The sequence below is a fragment of the Elephas maximus genome, chromosome 15, assembly GCF_024166365.1.
Source record: "Elephas maximus indicus isolate mEleMax1 chromosome 15, mEleMax1 primary haplotype, whole genome shotgun sequence".
Classification (NCBI taxonomy): domain Eukaryota; kingdom Metazoa; phylum Chordata; class Mammalia; order Proboscidea; family Elephantidae; genus Elephas; species Elephas maximus.
The window spans coordinates 18,864,774-18,879,608 of record NC_064833.1 but is presented as its reverse complement, the minus strand read 5'-3'; the positions used below and the strand labels follow the sequence as shown (position 1 = coordinate 18,879,608).

The 14,835-nt window shown below is 41.8% G+C and overlaps 1 protein-coding gene across 1 annotated transcript in view; it reads left to right on the top strand.

Annotated features, from left to right (window-relative positions):
- FER1L6 (fer-1 like family member 6) overlaps positions 1 to 12,216 on the top strand; it is a 155,169-nt gene extending 142,953 nt beyond the window's left edge. Inside the window, exons 40-41 of the mRNA XM_049854179.1 lie at positions 10,178 to 10,278; positions 11,964 to 12,216. Of these exons, the coding sequence (XP_049710136.1) occupies positions 10,178 to 10,278; positions 11,964 to 12,147 (285 nt within the window). The 3' untranslated portion in view covers positions 12,148 to 12,216. The remainder of the gene's footprint in view (positions 1 to 10,177; positions 10,279 to 11,963) is intronic.
- Positions 12,217 to 14,835: the final 2,619 nt, after the last annotated feature.

The following is a 14,835-nucleotide window of genomic DNA, read 5'->3' as shown; positions in this document are numbered from 1 at the left end:
TTTGGTTAGCAGCCAAGCTCTTAACCACTGCGCCACCAAGGCTCTCTGGTAGACACTTAATATTTATTGACTGAATAAGTAAATTCAGGAACAATTAAGATATTGACCATACCGGCAGCGTGCTTATATGGTTTCCTTCTCTGTGTATGCAGTCTACTTAAGACATAGGAGTACTAAGTAAATGTCCATTGAATGAATGAACGCATTAGTACGCATTAATTTATACGACTCTCACCTTGTCCCTGGGTGATGCAAAGAGTTGACACACTCGGCTGCTAACCAAAAGGTTGGAGGTTTGAGTCCACCCGCAGGTGCCTTGGGAGAAAGTCCTGGCAAGCTACTTCTGAAAGATCAGCGACTGAAACCCTTATGGAGCACAGTTATACTCTGACACACTAGGGGGCGTCACAAGTTAGAACTGACTCTAAGGCAACAGTTTTTGTTTTAAGTGTCACTTTAGAGGCCGGAGAGCAAGGTCCTGGAGAAGTAGGACAGAGAACAGGTAGTTTTTGATGGTGGGAGGGCCAAAGAGTGCAGACAGGTTGTCTGGAGACACGGTGGTGAGTGGATCAAGGCCCAGTTAGGCGGTCACAATCTGTTTTCCTAGGCTGGCTTACGACCAGTGGAAGCATTTGGGCTTCTGATCTGATCCCCAGCTGCTAGGTAGCCAGAGCAGGCGTGATTTCCACAGTCTTCTCCTGCTCTCTGCACTGGGAGCACTGTGCCCTGCATTGCCAGAGCCTGGCTATGTCACGTTGTTACAGTGATTGGAACGCACTTATCTAGTCGTATTGTAATGGCTGGGCCTTAAGGGAGACGTTTATGTGGGAAATTTACTTTCCAGTTTGATTGATTCAATGCAGTTTCTCTGCCCTTGGGCTTTGAAGAGTCCATTAGCTTCCAGGCCGTCTTGGGTCCACCAGGCCAGAAGGCCTCTTGCATTCCTGTCGTAAGACAGGAGCCTTCTTCAGGTGTATGTGAACATTTTGAATAATTCATGATCCCACAGAGGGCTTCTGGGCATCAAAAAATGCATGTTTGGGTGAAAAGCTTTCTGGGTCCCCTCTGCAGTCCAAGATGGCCCAGAGCAGGGGGTTTAACGGCGGGTTCAGGTGGACTGGCATTCAAAGCCGGCCCCATTATTGACCAGCTGTGTGGCCTTGGGCAACACATTTTACCTCCCTGGGCCTCAGGTTCCTTACCTGTGAAATAGAGAAAATAAAAGTATGCACCTCATGGAGCTGCTGGGAGCCTTAAATGAGCTAGAATCTGGCTGCCAAGTGGATGGCGCCATAGAGATCTGAAATGGAAAACCTCTGACTTGTTCTGCCACTCGCTGGAGCTCCTCATGTCGCCAAGCCTCAGTCCCCACGTCTGTAAAATCGGTGGATTGGACTGAGGCCTCCAAGATGCCGTTTTTCAGCACAGACATTCTCTAATTCCACCTCTGCCTGGACTCTCCTCCCATTCTTTGAAGCCAGCAGTTGAAACGTTGTTGTCCTCTGGTTCCAGTCACCAGCAGGCCAGAAGGAGTTTGTTTACAGAGCTGCCACCTGTCTGGCTTATTTTTAAAGCTGCTTATCCATATACCCGAGCAGTGTCATTTAGACATTTGGATCACACAGCTTCTAGTGTGGAAGGTGGCTTCCCTCATAGCAAGTGAAAAACAGCTGGGATGCCAAGGACCAAGGAGCCTTGGGGAAGGAGAGGGAGTTTGTATTGAACAGCTCTTCTCAGGGAAGGACATTGCACTACACATTTTACGTGCCTTATCCCAATTAACCAGACAGCTAAGAGCAATCCTCCAGGAAAATCACTCCTCTAGGAGATGGAAATCAGGAAGGCTCTCTTACAGGTTGATCCCTCAGGTTGACAGCTAGCCCAGATAAGCCCCAGGGGCATCAACAACTGAAAGTAAAAGAGAATTTGCTATGCCTCCAGCTTAGCATGAAAAACAGCTGTCAGCATCTGCTGTGGCCACTCACTTAGACGCTAGGCAGTAAGGGTTCAACAATAAATAAGACAAATTCCTGGCATCCAGAAACCCACAGCTTAGTTGAGGAGGCTGGTCGACAGGCAGATAGTTTAAATTCCCTACTAGCAAAGGGAGAAGGTGTTTTCATGTGAAGATTATTTTTAAGATAAAGTATATAATATGCATTTGTAGGAAATCTGCAAGACGAGAATGTAGAGAGGAAGAAATAGCAGCCGTAGGCACACCACCGGAAGAAAATATTGACAATGTTTTGATAATTCCCAGTGTTTTTTTCTGTGTATAGATTTTGGTTAATGTTACGTAGAAAACCCATTGCTGTCAATTCCGACTCGACCTATAGGACAGAATAGAACTGCCCCATAGGGTTTCCAAGGAGCAGCTGGTGGATTCGAACAGCCAACCTTCTGTTTAGCAGCCAAGCTCTTAAACACTGCACCACCAGGGCGCCAATGTTACACAGTAGAGATCATTTTATATTTAAAATATTGTTGCCTTTATTTTGTTTCACTCAATTAGTGGTATAATTAGCTTTTCCCTGCATTATATTATTACTATGAACTCTTCATATTCTCAAAATAAGATGCCAGAGTTTAATCAATGTATTTTTCTGCAACATTTATTTCTTTAAAATATTTAAGCATACGAAAAGCATACACCACTAGGTTCAACACTTGTTCTTATTTTACTGTGTTTCTCTTACCTGTATATTTGAGTCTATGGATGTATGTATGTGTATATGTACGTATGTGTGAATGAATGTTATATATATGTATATGTATGTGTGCATGTATATTATGTATGTATGTGTGTGTGTATATATGTATGTATGTATGTATATACATAGTCTTAGCCATCTACTGCTGTTATAACAGAAATACCAAATGTGGACGGCTTTAACAGAGAGAAATTTGTTCTTTCACAGCCTAGTAGGCTAGAAGTCCAAATTCAGGGTGTCAGCTCCAGGGGAAGGCTTTCTCTCTCTGTTGGCTCTGGAGGAAGGTCCTTGTCCTCAATCTTCCTCTGGTCGAGGAGCTTCTCAGGCACAGGGACCCTGTGTCCAAAGGATGCGCTCTGCTCCCGGTGCTGCTTTCTTGGTGGTATGAGGTCCCCAACCCTCTGCTTGCTTCCCTTACCTTTTATCTCTTGTTACAATCCCACCCTAATTCTCTTTAGCATAAAATTATATTCACAAACTGGAGGACAGCCATTCAATACTGGGAATCATGGCCTAACCAAGTTGACACATATTTTGGGCGGGACGCAATTCAACCCATGACACACACACATATCCCCAGTGCTGTCGAGTCGATTCCAACTCATAGTGACCCTATAGGACAGAGTACAACTGCCCCATAGAGTTTCCAAGGAGTACCTGATGGATTCGAACTGCCAACCCTTTGGCTAGCAGCTATAGCACTTAACCACTACGTCACCAGGGTTTTATATAGCTGAACCATTTAAGATTAAGTTGTAGACATCTCAACACTTCACCCCTAAATACCTGAGTGAGTGTGTATCTCCTAAAAATGTGGACACTCTCCTACCTGACCACAATGCCATCATCACACATAAGAAAGTTAATGATTGCCTAACATAATCCAATATCCAAACCATATTCACTTCTCCATCCATAAAGAGAGACCCTATTACCTCCCAAAATATCTTTTTTATTTTCTTTTTTAAAGAGGATCAAGTCAAAGGTTCACATTAGGTTTTTGATTATTACCTCCCTTTATTTATATTATTTTAGAATATTCCTTCACCTTTTTTTTTTTTTTTTACATGAGACTGACTTTTTGAGACCAGGACCCGTTTTTCTGGTTGTTTTCTCATGACACTGCTTATCTTATACCTCTATGCCCTGCATTTCCTATAGACTGAAAGTTAGGTACAAAATAGCTTTATCAGGTTAAACATTTTACTTAATATGTGATAAGTATTAAATCATGTCAAGGGACACATACTATCAGCTGGTCACACTATCAGTGATGCTGTTCTCTCACTTGATTACGTTGGTGACCACAAGATCTCTTCATTGTAAAAGTGCGCTTTCTCTTTGCAATTAGCAAGTACCCTGTGGGGTGACACTTTGGCACCATGGGAAATTCCTGTTCTGTCTCCTTTCACCAAATGGTTTTAACAACCATTGGTGATCTTGCTTAATTTATTTATTTTATTGGTGTTGTAAATTTATTTTGGAAACCCTTGTGACATAGTGGTTAAGAGCTACAGCTGCTAACCAAAAGGCAGGCAGTTAGAATCCCCCAGGCGCTCCTTGGAAACCCTATGGGGTAGTTCTACTCTGTCTTGTAGGGTCACTATGAGTCAGAATCAACTTGGTTTGGTTTTGGTTTTAAATTTATTTTACTAGTCCTCCCTCTCTCCCTCCCTTCATTCCATCTCTCTATCTAATTCTATCAATCTTTCTCTGTTTATTAGTTGGCATTTTTTGTTATGATCAACCTTCCTTTATCAACTAGAAATAAATAAGCCTCCCCTCAAAAAGACATGGTAAATGCTTAACTCTCTCTCTTAACTACCAACTTTCAGAATAACAATTGGTGTAATAATCATGTCCGATGGTAGCAAATGAGATTTCTCTACTTGTTTTCGTATCACTGTGGGCTCGTGGATTTTTAAAAGTATGTTTCCTTGTTCTGTCCACTGAAAGGACTAGAAGTAAAATCACCCCAGTACAAACAACACCCCTAGCAACTAGACCCTGGTTTCAAAACTTCATTTCTTGCTTAAAGAAACAAAATCCAGAGGTCTTTGGAGAAGTAGCTGACTCCAGGTCTGGGGAGGAAAGTACAAGATAAGCGTGCAATACTGCTCACGGCGACCCTATAGCCCAGAGTAGAACCACCCCATAGAGTTTTCAAGGCTGTAATCTTCATGGAAGCGCACTGCCACATCTTCCTCCTATGGAATGGCTGGTGCGTTCCAACTGTTGACCTTTAGGTTAGCAGCTGGGCGCTTTAACCATTGTGCCGCCAAATTTTGTCTAGTTATCTACTGCTGCTATAACAGAAATACCATAAACAAATGGCTTTAATGAACGGAAATTTATTTTCTCACAGTTTAGGAGGCTAGAAGTCTGAATTCAGGGTGCCAGCTCTAAGTGAAGACTTTCTCTCTCTGTTGGCTCTGGAAGAAGGTCTTTGTCTCTTTGAGCTTCTGCTCCAGGAGGGACCAGTTCCTGGAGAAAACATCATGCTTGGTAAGGTAGAGGGTCAGCAAAAGAGAGGAAGACCATCGATGAGATGGGTTGACACAGTGGCTGCAACAATGGGCTCAAAGATAGCACTGATTGTGAGGATAGTGCAGGGCTAGGCAGTGGTTTGTTCTGTTGTGCATAGGGTTGCTATGAGATGGAACCAACTTGAGGGCACCTAGCAACAACAACAACAGTATCCGAAAAAAGACTGACCCTCAATGAGATAGATTGACACAGTGGCTGCAACAATGGGCTCTAACATATCAGCAATTGTGAAGATGGTGCAGGATCGGGCATTGTTTCATCCTGCTGTACATAGGGTCGCTATGAGTAGGAATCGACTTGAAGGCACCTAACAACAACAACAAGCCTGGGATATCTCATTGTGACAAACAGGACAATTTGAACATCCAGAGAATAATGACTATTTTTGCACAATTCAATCTGTTTTTGAATTATTTCCTTAATTTAGCTACCTAGAAGTAGAATTCCTAGGTGCAGAGTATGACTATATAAGGTCTGCTCATGTATACAAAAATTCCTTTTCTTAGAAGATTTTACCAGTGAGCATTCCCACCGTCAACCCATGAGAATGCCCTGTCTCAGACCAGGGAGGGTTAATCCAAGGGCAGAATTAATTTCATCTGCTTGCAGCCTGTTGCTTCACATTTGCTGCCAACAGAACTCTGGAGCTGTGGGGCTACTTTCTGTCATGTCATACACATGAAGGATAACAACTATTATTTTTTTTCCCAATTATTGCACTGTAATAAGCAGTAATTATTACTGAAGAAGGTGTGTCCATTCTGAGCACATCACTTCCAAGCCTCCTCAAGCATCCGCTAGTGAGGTTGGAAGCACCACGAAACCAGAGTTGGCTTGTGTGTGCGTGTGTGTGGTTAAAAAACTGATATATAACAAAACATTTGCCCATTCAACAATGTTTACTTGTATGATTCAGAGACATTGACTGTGTTCCTCATGTTGTACAACCATTATCCTTTCTCCAATTATTATTGACAGAAGCTCAGTGTCTCCTGAGCAATGACTCTCCCTTTCCCTGTTCCTCCCACCCCTGGTGCCTGCCAGTAAACTTTCATCTCCATACAGTTGCCTATTCCATGTAAGTGGGTTTATTCAGTATTTGTCCTTTCATGATGGACTTATTTCACTCAGCATAATCCATGACCTTTCCTTATCATTTTCTTCATCCCACAGATGGCATTAGGTTAATAGTCTCTGAAACTGTCAACGTTTTTTTCCAGCTTTGATTTAAAACTACCGTTGGAGATTATTAGTTTAAAATCTCTGCTTGGCTAAATACTAATGATTGAAACAAGACAGGGAACGCTGCGTAGGGTGAGATACAGGGTGAGGAGCTGGCATCTATCAGGATGTGTCAGTAATCACATTCCTCCTGCTGCCTCTGTGTCACCGATAAACACTCCTGACCACTCAAGTGGGGCGTGATGCTCAGGCAAGGCACCTTCCTCATGATAATAACCGATGACACCTATCCTGGGGCAGAATTCAATTTCACGTTCTTACCTGCCTTTTCTTTGCATTTTTTTTCCTCTGTGGAACTCTGGATCCGTGGGACTTCTCTGGGTGTTTTCAGTATGGGCAGGAGATGTTTGCCATTAAATTACATGCTTCCATTCATGACATAGTGTTGTTGTTATGTGCCATTGAGTCGGTTCCGACTCACAGCAACCCCACGTGTGATGGAATGAAACACTGCCTGGTCCTGCACCATCCTCACAATTATTGCTATGTTTGAGCCCATTGTTGCAGCCACCATGTCAATCCATCTTGTTGAGGATCTTCCTCCTTTTTGCTGACCCTCTACCTTACCAAGCATGATGTCCTTCTCTAGGGACTGGTCCCTTCTGATAACATGTCCAAAGTACATGAGATGAAGTCTTGCCATCCACACTTCTGAGGAGAATTCTGGCTGTACTTCTTCCAAGACAGATTTGTTTCTTCTTCTGGCAGTCCGTGGTATATTTAATATTCTTTGCCAATATCATAATTCAAAGGCATCAATTCTTCAGTCTTCCTAATTCCTAATTGTCTAGCTTTTGCATGCTTATGAGGCAATTGAAAATACAATGACTTGGGTCAGGCATACCTTAGTCCTTAAAGTGACATCTTTGCTTTTTTAACACTTGAAATAGGTCTTTTGCAGCAGATTTACCCAACGCAATATATCATTCGATTTCTTCACTGCTGCTTCCATGGTCATTGTTTGTGGATCCAAGTAAAATGAAATCCTTGACAGCTTCAATATCTTCTCCTTTTATGACACAGTGTTGAAGGATAAAAATTATAATTTTTCGAGGGCAAACTATCTACCAGGCACCACGCGAAATACTGTATATATGTTATTTATTCTTCAAAGCAACCTTCTGGGGTACCTGTGATTAATATCCCCAGAGAGGGCAGGTAACTAACCCATGGTCGCATGCCTAGTAAATGGGAGAGCCTGGTTTCAAACGTAGATCTGTCTGCACCAAATCCTATTTCCTTAGTCTTGTGCTGTGCTGTGCTGTGCTGTGCTGTGCTGTGCTGTGCTGTGCTGTGCTGTGCTGTGCTGTGCTGTGCTGTGCTGTGCTGTGCTGTGCTATACCCCTCCTTAAGCTACCCAAAGTAGCCCTTTGATGGAGATCAAAAGCACACACTAATACCAGACCCACAGCAACATTACAAAATTCCTCTTAATCATTTCAGAAAAGCGCATTGATTCCTTGCTAAAAAACAGCCTACTTCTTCCACAAAAAGGGGCCATCTGGGCACATAAAGTAGCAGAGGAATGGAATTTGGTGTCTGATGACTTGGATACAAATCCTAGTTTGATGACAAAAGTTAGTAAATGTCACCAAGCCTTGGTTTCCTTAGCTGTAAAATGGGAATAAAAGCTGTAAAATGGGAATAAAAGCTGTTCACTTTGTTGTTAGGTGCTGTCAAATTGATTCCGACTCATAGTGACCCTATAGGACAGAGTAGAACTGTCCCATAGAGTTTCCAAGGAGTGCCTGTGGATTCAAGCTGCCGACCTTTTGGTTAGCAGCTGTAGCACTTAACCACTACGCCACCAGGGTTTCCATCTACTTTGTAGGGTTGTTGAAAGGTTTAAATAGAATAATGTACAGGGTGTCCCCAACTTTTGACAGGCTTCCGTTCCCATGACTCCATTCTGACATAGGTTGAATGTCTCTTTTTTTTTTTTTTTAAGTTTTCGTAGCCTGCTATACAGGAGTATTTTGAACAGTAAATCATAGCATTAAACACCTGTGAGTGAACATCTGAGGAAGATAACATCAGCAAATTACACACTGCAACATTGTATGTAGTACCTACTGTTTGATAAGATACACACACACACACACAAAAACAACAGATGGTTGTGAGTTACAATTTGTTGTAACTTGGATACATTGTAAATCAGAGATTACCTACATGTGAAGGCCGTAAGATTATTTTTCTAGCCCTTCCTTCCTCTCTCTCCCTCTCTCCCTCCCTTCTTTCCATCCTTCTGTCCACCCATCCATCTAGTTCTATCAATAGTTCTCTAGTGATTAATTGGCATTCTTCTGTCAAGATGAGCTTTTCTTCATCAACTGGAAATAAATTACAACCTCCCCCCCAAAAGACACAATAGGTATTTAATTCTCTCCCTTAACTACCAATTTTCAGAAGAAAAAGAATGAACTTTCGGAATAAAAATTGGTATAATAATCACTTCCACTGGTGGCAAATGAGATTTTTTTTCTCCCTTGGTTTTTTTGTTGCCGTTGGTATCACTGTAGACTCTTGGGTATTAAAAAATGTATTTCCTAGTTCTTTCCACTGACAGGACCAGAAATAAAATCACCCCAGTACAAACAATACTCCTAGCACCTAGATCTTGGTTTTGAAACACCATTTCCTGCTGGAAGAATCCAGGGATCTTTGGAGAAGTGGCCGACTCCAGGTCTAGGGCAGAGAGTACAAGGCAAGCCTGGGACATCACGTTGTAACAAACAGGACAATCTGAGCATCCAAAGAATAATGACTGTGCTTTGGTCATAGCCCTTTTCTGAATTTTGAATTACTCCCTTAATTTAGCTCTCCAGAAGTAGAATTCCTAGTTGCACAAAACCAAGAGAGGCAAGAGGAAAGAGGATCTCCTCTGTTAAGAACATGAGCTCCAATAGATCGAGAACTCTGTTTTTCTTGATAATCATTAAATCCCCAGTGCCTAGAACAGACCCTGGCACACAGTGAACCTCAAAAAATAATGAATGCATGAATAAGAATGACTCATCTTTTGTGGAGGGTCTCACTCATGCTTCAATAACTCAAGGCTTACACCATTGCCAATGACTTTGGCACGGTACTCTGAAGCACATTATTCACACTTTTCAAATCAGAAGGGCTGTTTCTTATTGAGGAGAGAAGGGGATGCTAGAATGGAAAATTCTAAAACAATTATTGGAGATAATGAAAAGGAATGAAGGAATGACAGAAAAGCCATTCTGCAAATGAAAGGCTGTGCCAACCAATTTTCTCTTAAGAATCATTGACAGAAAGAAAAAAGCAGACTCAAAAGGGTCCTGCCACTCAAGTACTTAGTCCCCTTTCTAATGACTATTAAGTTTCTTTAATGAATATTATCTCTTCAGATAGTAAACGACTTCAGGCAAAATAGTCCATGTGACTGAGGTATATGCTTATCTATGTGTACCGGTGGGCCCCTGTCCTTTCACAAAACTCGACAGTGCCATCGTTTCAGGAGTCTGATTGTTCATTATACAAATGGCTTCTCCCAGGACTGAAAAGGCAACAATACTTCTCAAAACCAAGCATCAAGATAATCAAAATATTTCCTGGCATTCCTCAACACGTTACCACTTCTCCTAGGTGGTTGGCCTTGCCCCACGAGGTCTTTCTGACTAGAAACTAAAGCTTTCTTCTCTCTCCAGGGCAAGGTTGAAGCTGAGTTTCACCTTGTTACAGAAGAAGAAGCCAAGAAAAATCCTGTGGGAAAAGCCAGAAAGGAGCCAGAACCTCTGGCCAAACCCAAGTGAGTGGAGTCGTGAACGAGAGCCTTGGAAATGGGAAAGGCCATTTGTGGGTCACGTGGGCATTGGCCTAGAGGGTCCCTCTGGGGAAAACTTAGGAGTGAGGTAGTCAATAGAAAAAATAGTGCCACCTAATTTACACAGCTTTTTGTGTCTGTAATTGAAAAACATTTCAGAGTGTTTGGGAAATGGTTGGGGAGCTTGTCTATAACACTACTGCGTCAGCTTTTCTAGAATAATTTCACATATATTCTTTTCTAGCCATTTTTCATGGGAATATTAATTTTACGTGGATATTTCTCGTACTCTCTAATTATGCTAATTAAAATTATCTTAATATTATTCAAGTGTTTACTGCCAAGTTTTGCTTTGCTGCCACAGTTGTCAGAATTAGACTTTTTAATGACTCTGGAATATTTCTTTTTCTGATGTTCCACTATTGACTTGGTCGCCCCCACACACGATTGAACATTTAATCTACTTCTTTCATTGTTATTGTGAACATATTTTCCCTTTTTTAAATAATTACTGTATATTAAATTCCCAGAAGTAGAATTATTGAAAGAAACGATTACCCTATTCAATTCAATCTATGTTATATGTCAGTTAAGAAACAAATTGATAGGTAAGTAGGTAGGTAGATTGTTATTTGTTGTTGTTAGGTGCCATCAAGTTGGTTCCGACTCGTAGTGACCCTATGCACAACAGAACGAAACACTGCCTGGTCCTGTGCCATCCTTACAGTCGTTGTTATGCTTGAGCTCATTGTTGCAGCCACTGTGTCAATCCACCTTGTTGAGGGTCTACCTCTTTTCTGCTCACGCTGTACTCTGCCAAGCATGATGTCCTCCTCCAGGGACCTATCCCTCCTGACATGTCCAAAGTATGTAAGACGCAGTCTCGCCATCCTTTCCTCTAAGGAGCGTTCTGGCTGCACTTCCTCCAAGACAGATTTATTCGTTCTTTTGGCAGTCCTGGTAGGTAGATAGGTATATGTATACAAAATGACTCTTTCAATTGTATCTGTTCTATCCCCTCCCAGACCCCAAATGTCTCGAGATGACAGTTTTGTCTCTGTACCTACATTGCATCTATCATAGTGTCAGGAACATAATGGGTGCTTAATTGTTCATTAATTCATAATTATTTATTAAGCCTCCACCATGTGTACCTAGCACTAAAAAAGACACATTGAAGAACACAAAAAACATATAAGAGGTAAGCTTTGCCTTCTAGGAGCTTTTGATCTGCTTAGGGAGAAATCACACACTCATAAAACAGCTATGAGTCTAGAAGACAAATAAGTTAGGTTCCAAGAGCAGGTAAGTCAAGTGATAGGTGAGGTAGGAATTCAAGGTGAGGGGAATCATTATGAACTGGGTGGTCAGGAGACTTCAGGAAAAAGGTAGGGCTTGAGTTGGTCAGGGTTGGACACATAGAAGGAGGTCAGGCCTCTGGCTGGTTTCTAACTAGGCTCTAACCCTGCTCCAGACCAACCTTGAAAACGATGCAAGAATAGTTATTGTCCAAAATGTGAGATTGTTCTGCTTCAGGCAGCGTGGTCTTCTTCTCCCATTCCCAGGCCTCTCCTGTGGACCCCCACAAAGTGGGGTCAGAGATATTCCCTGAGTCTTGAGACTCCTAAGTGTTGACTTCCCTGACTGATTTTTTCCTGCTTCCCTCTCAGCCGCCCAAACACCTCCTTCTCATGGTTGGTGAACCCCTTCAAGTGCCTATACCACCTCATCTGGAAGAATTACAAAAAGTACATCATCATCGGCTTCATTTTGATCATCCTCATCATCTTCCTGGTCCTCTTCATCTATACCTTGCCCGGAGCCATCAGCCGAAGGATCGTCGTGGGGTCATAAAGGATTGTTTTTGCTGTTGTCAGGTGCTGTCAAGTACCGACTCATAGCGACCCTGTGTACAACAGAATGAAACACCGCCCGATCCTGCACCATCCTCACAATCATTGTTATGCTTTAGCCCATTGTTGCAGCCACTGTGTCAATCCATCTCGTTGAGGATCTTCTTTTTTTTCATTGACGCTCTATTTTACCAAGCATGATGTCCTTCTCCAGGGACTGATCCCTCCTGAAAACATGTCCAAAGAATGTGAGACATAATCTTGCCATCCTTGCTTCTAAGGGACATTCTGGTTGTACTTCTTCCAAGACAGACTTGTTTGTTCTTCTTGTAGCCCATGGTATATTCAACATTCTTCACCAACACCATATTTCAAAGACATCAATTCTTCTTCCGTCTTCCTTATTCATTGTCCAGCTTTTGCATGCATATGAGGTGACTGAAAACACCATGGCTTGGGTCAGGTGCACCTTAGTCCTCAAGGTGACATCTTTGCTTTTCAACACTTTAAAAAAGTCTTTTGCAGCCAATTTGCCCAATGCGATGAGTTGAAGGATTGTAGAGGGACTCAAACCCATTTTTCCCCAAGCCTTTCTTCTTCCTCACCTGCAAACATGGGGAAAAAATGTACTCTGAGTGGGAACTGCACTGGGCACTAAGGAAATAGAATCAAAGGGCCTAGAACCAGTCCCTATGTCAAAAGACAGATCAGCTCTTCCTGGAGGAGATGGAGAAGAAACATTCTCTCCTGACGCCAACCCCTGACACACCTTTCAAACTCGAAAGTCTTAATTCACATTTTTGCCCATAGGCAGCGTGAAATAATAACTCCTTCCCCTCAAGATAATCAATGGTGACCTCCAGTTGACTTGGGTCATAATTTTTTCTTTATGTAATTAACTTTACTCTAAGAAGTCTGAGTCTGAGATTTTGTTAGAAATACTTTTTTTTTAAATAAAATTTTATAGCAAATAGACTGAAAACATTTTAGCAAATCACTAGATATTTACCAAGCCTCATATCTTAATCTTGTTTAATCCTTACTGTTCACAGGACACACTTATTCAGGCTATGAAAGTGCTTGCAGCAAACGTCATATAAATCACCTAAAATACCTCATTGCTGAAAGACCCATCTACAGAAACAATATACTGGTGGTTTTCTACTAAAATCAGTATTTGTAGGGCATGTTTAAATAGTAGTAGTGAATTCTGGAGAAACTTATTTCTATTTAGGCTGTATGGCAATTTCGAAGTGGGAATTTTACAATCTATTGTAAGATATAGGAAATACAATTGTGTGTGTGTGTCTCCATGCTACCAGTAAGACTCCCCTTTAGCCAGACATAGAGGCCCCACCAAGTACGGCATTCCCATAGACCGTGATATGAATGGCCATCCTTGGTGCTATCCGGCACTTAGCCTGCCACCATGTGTAAGTAGGGCAGCCATTTCTTCATCATGAAGGGCCATTCAGTGGTAGAGAGGACACTGGGTTGGAGTTCTCCTCTTGCCCACCAAAAGAACTAGCGTTTCCATTTCCTTGGAAACCCTCGTGGTGTAGTGGTTAAGAGCTACAGCTGCTAACCAAAAGGTCAGCAGTTCGAATCCACCAGGCGCTCCTTAGAAACCGTATTGGGCAGTTCTACTCTGTCCTATAGGGCCACTTTGAGTTGGACTCGACAGGATGGCAACGAGTTTGGTTTTGTTTGTTTGTCTGGTTTTCTATATCTTTAGCTAGCCTTGCACAGATATAAGTCTTCCAAAGTGAGGGATATTTACTTGCACATAGAAATTCCTTGTAGGATTTTTCTGATTCATTATAGAAAGACTGAAACATGTTCTGTATGGTTTTAGACTCAGTGTTGTTCATTAACTTCTGGCCCCAGATGCTCACTCCCTGGTAACTATCATGCCCTCTGTAACCAGATGCCCAGTTTAGAACGGAGTATTTACTGCACTGGCAAGGTTTGCTTGTGGGATTGGCTACATGAACTATGTACGGATCATTCTTATTGTGGACTAATGCACAGCCATCAATACTAATGTTGAAAAATACTTGATAGCATGGAATATATGTATTGAATACATTTTATATAAAAAAGAATGTATAAGTTAGAAAACTGTGTGTGCAGTATGATGTAAAAATAAAAAAATCGATATGTGCATAGAAAAATATCTAGAGGAATACACCAAAATGTTAATGAGTACCTTTAAGTGGTAGTATCATTTCTTTTCCTTCTTGTTTTTCTATTTATCCTAGAACTTCTAAAATAAGTGTATTCTTTTTAATGTAAAAAGTTTAATAAATGAATATAATTTTAAATGTGTTCATTCATTTAAAAATATGTATTGTGTCTCCTTTGTACTGGGCAGAGGAGATATAACAAAAAACAAAAACAAAACCTGTTGCGAACAAGCTGATTCCGACTCATAGTGACCCTATAGGACAGAGTAGAACTACCCCATAGAGTTTCCAAGGAGCACCTGGTGGATTTGAACTGCCCACCTTTTGGTTAGCAGCCGTAGCACTTAACCACTACGCCACCAAGGTTTCCGGAGGAGATGTAGCAGAGATGAACACGGCCCCTGCTGCCATGGATTTTGCATTCTAGTGGTTTCCTAAGATACTGTTTTATCTTCAAATTGTGGGTCATCCAAGAAGGCCACCAGATTAAAAAAAATGTGTTC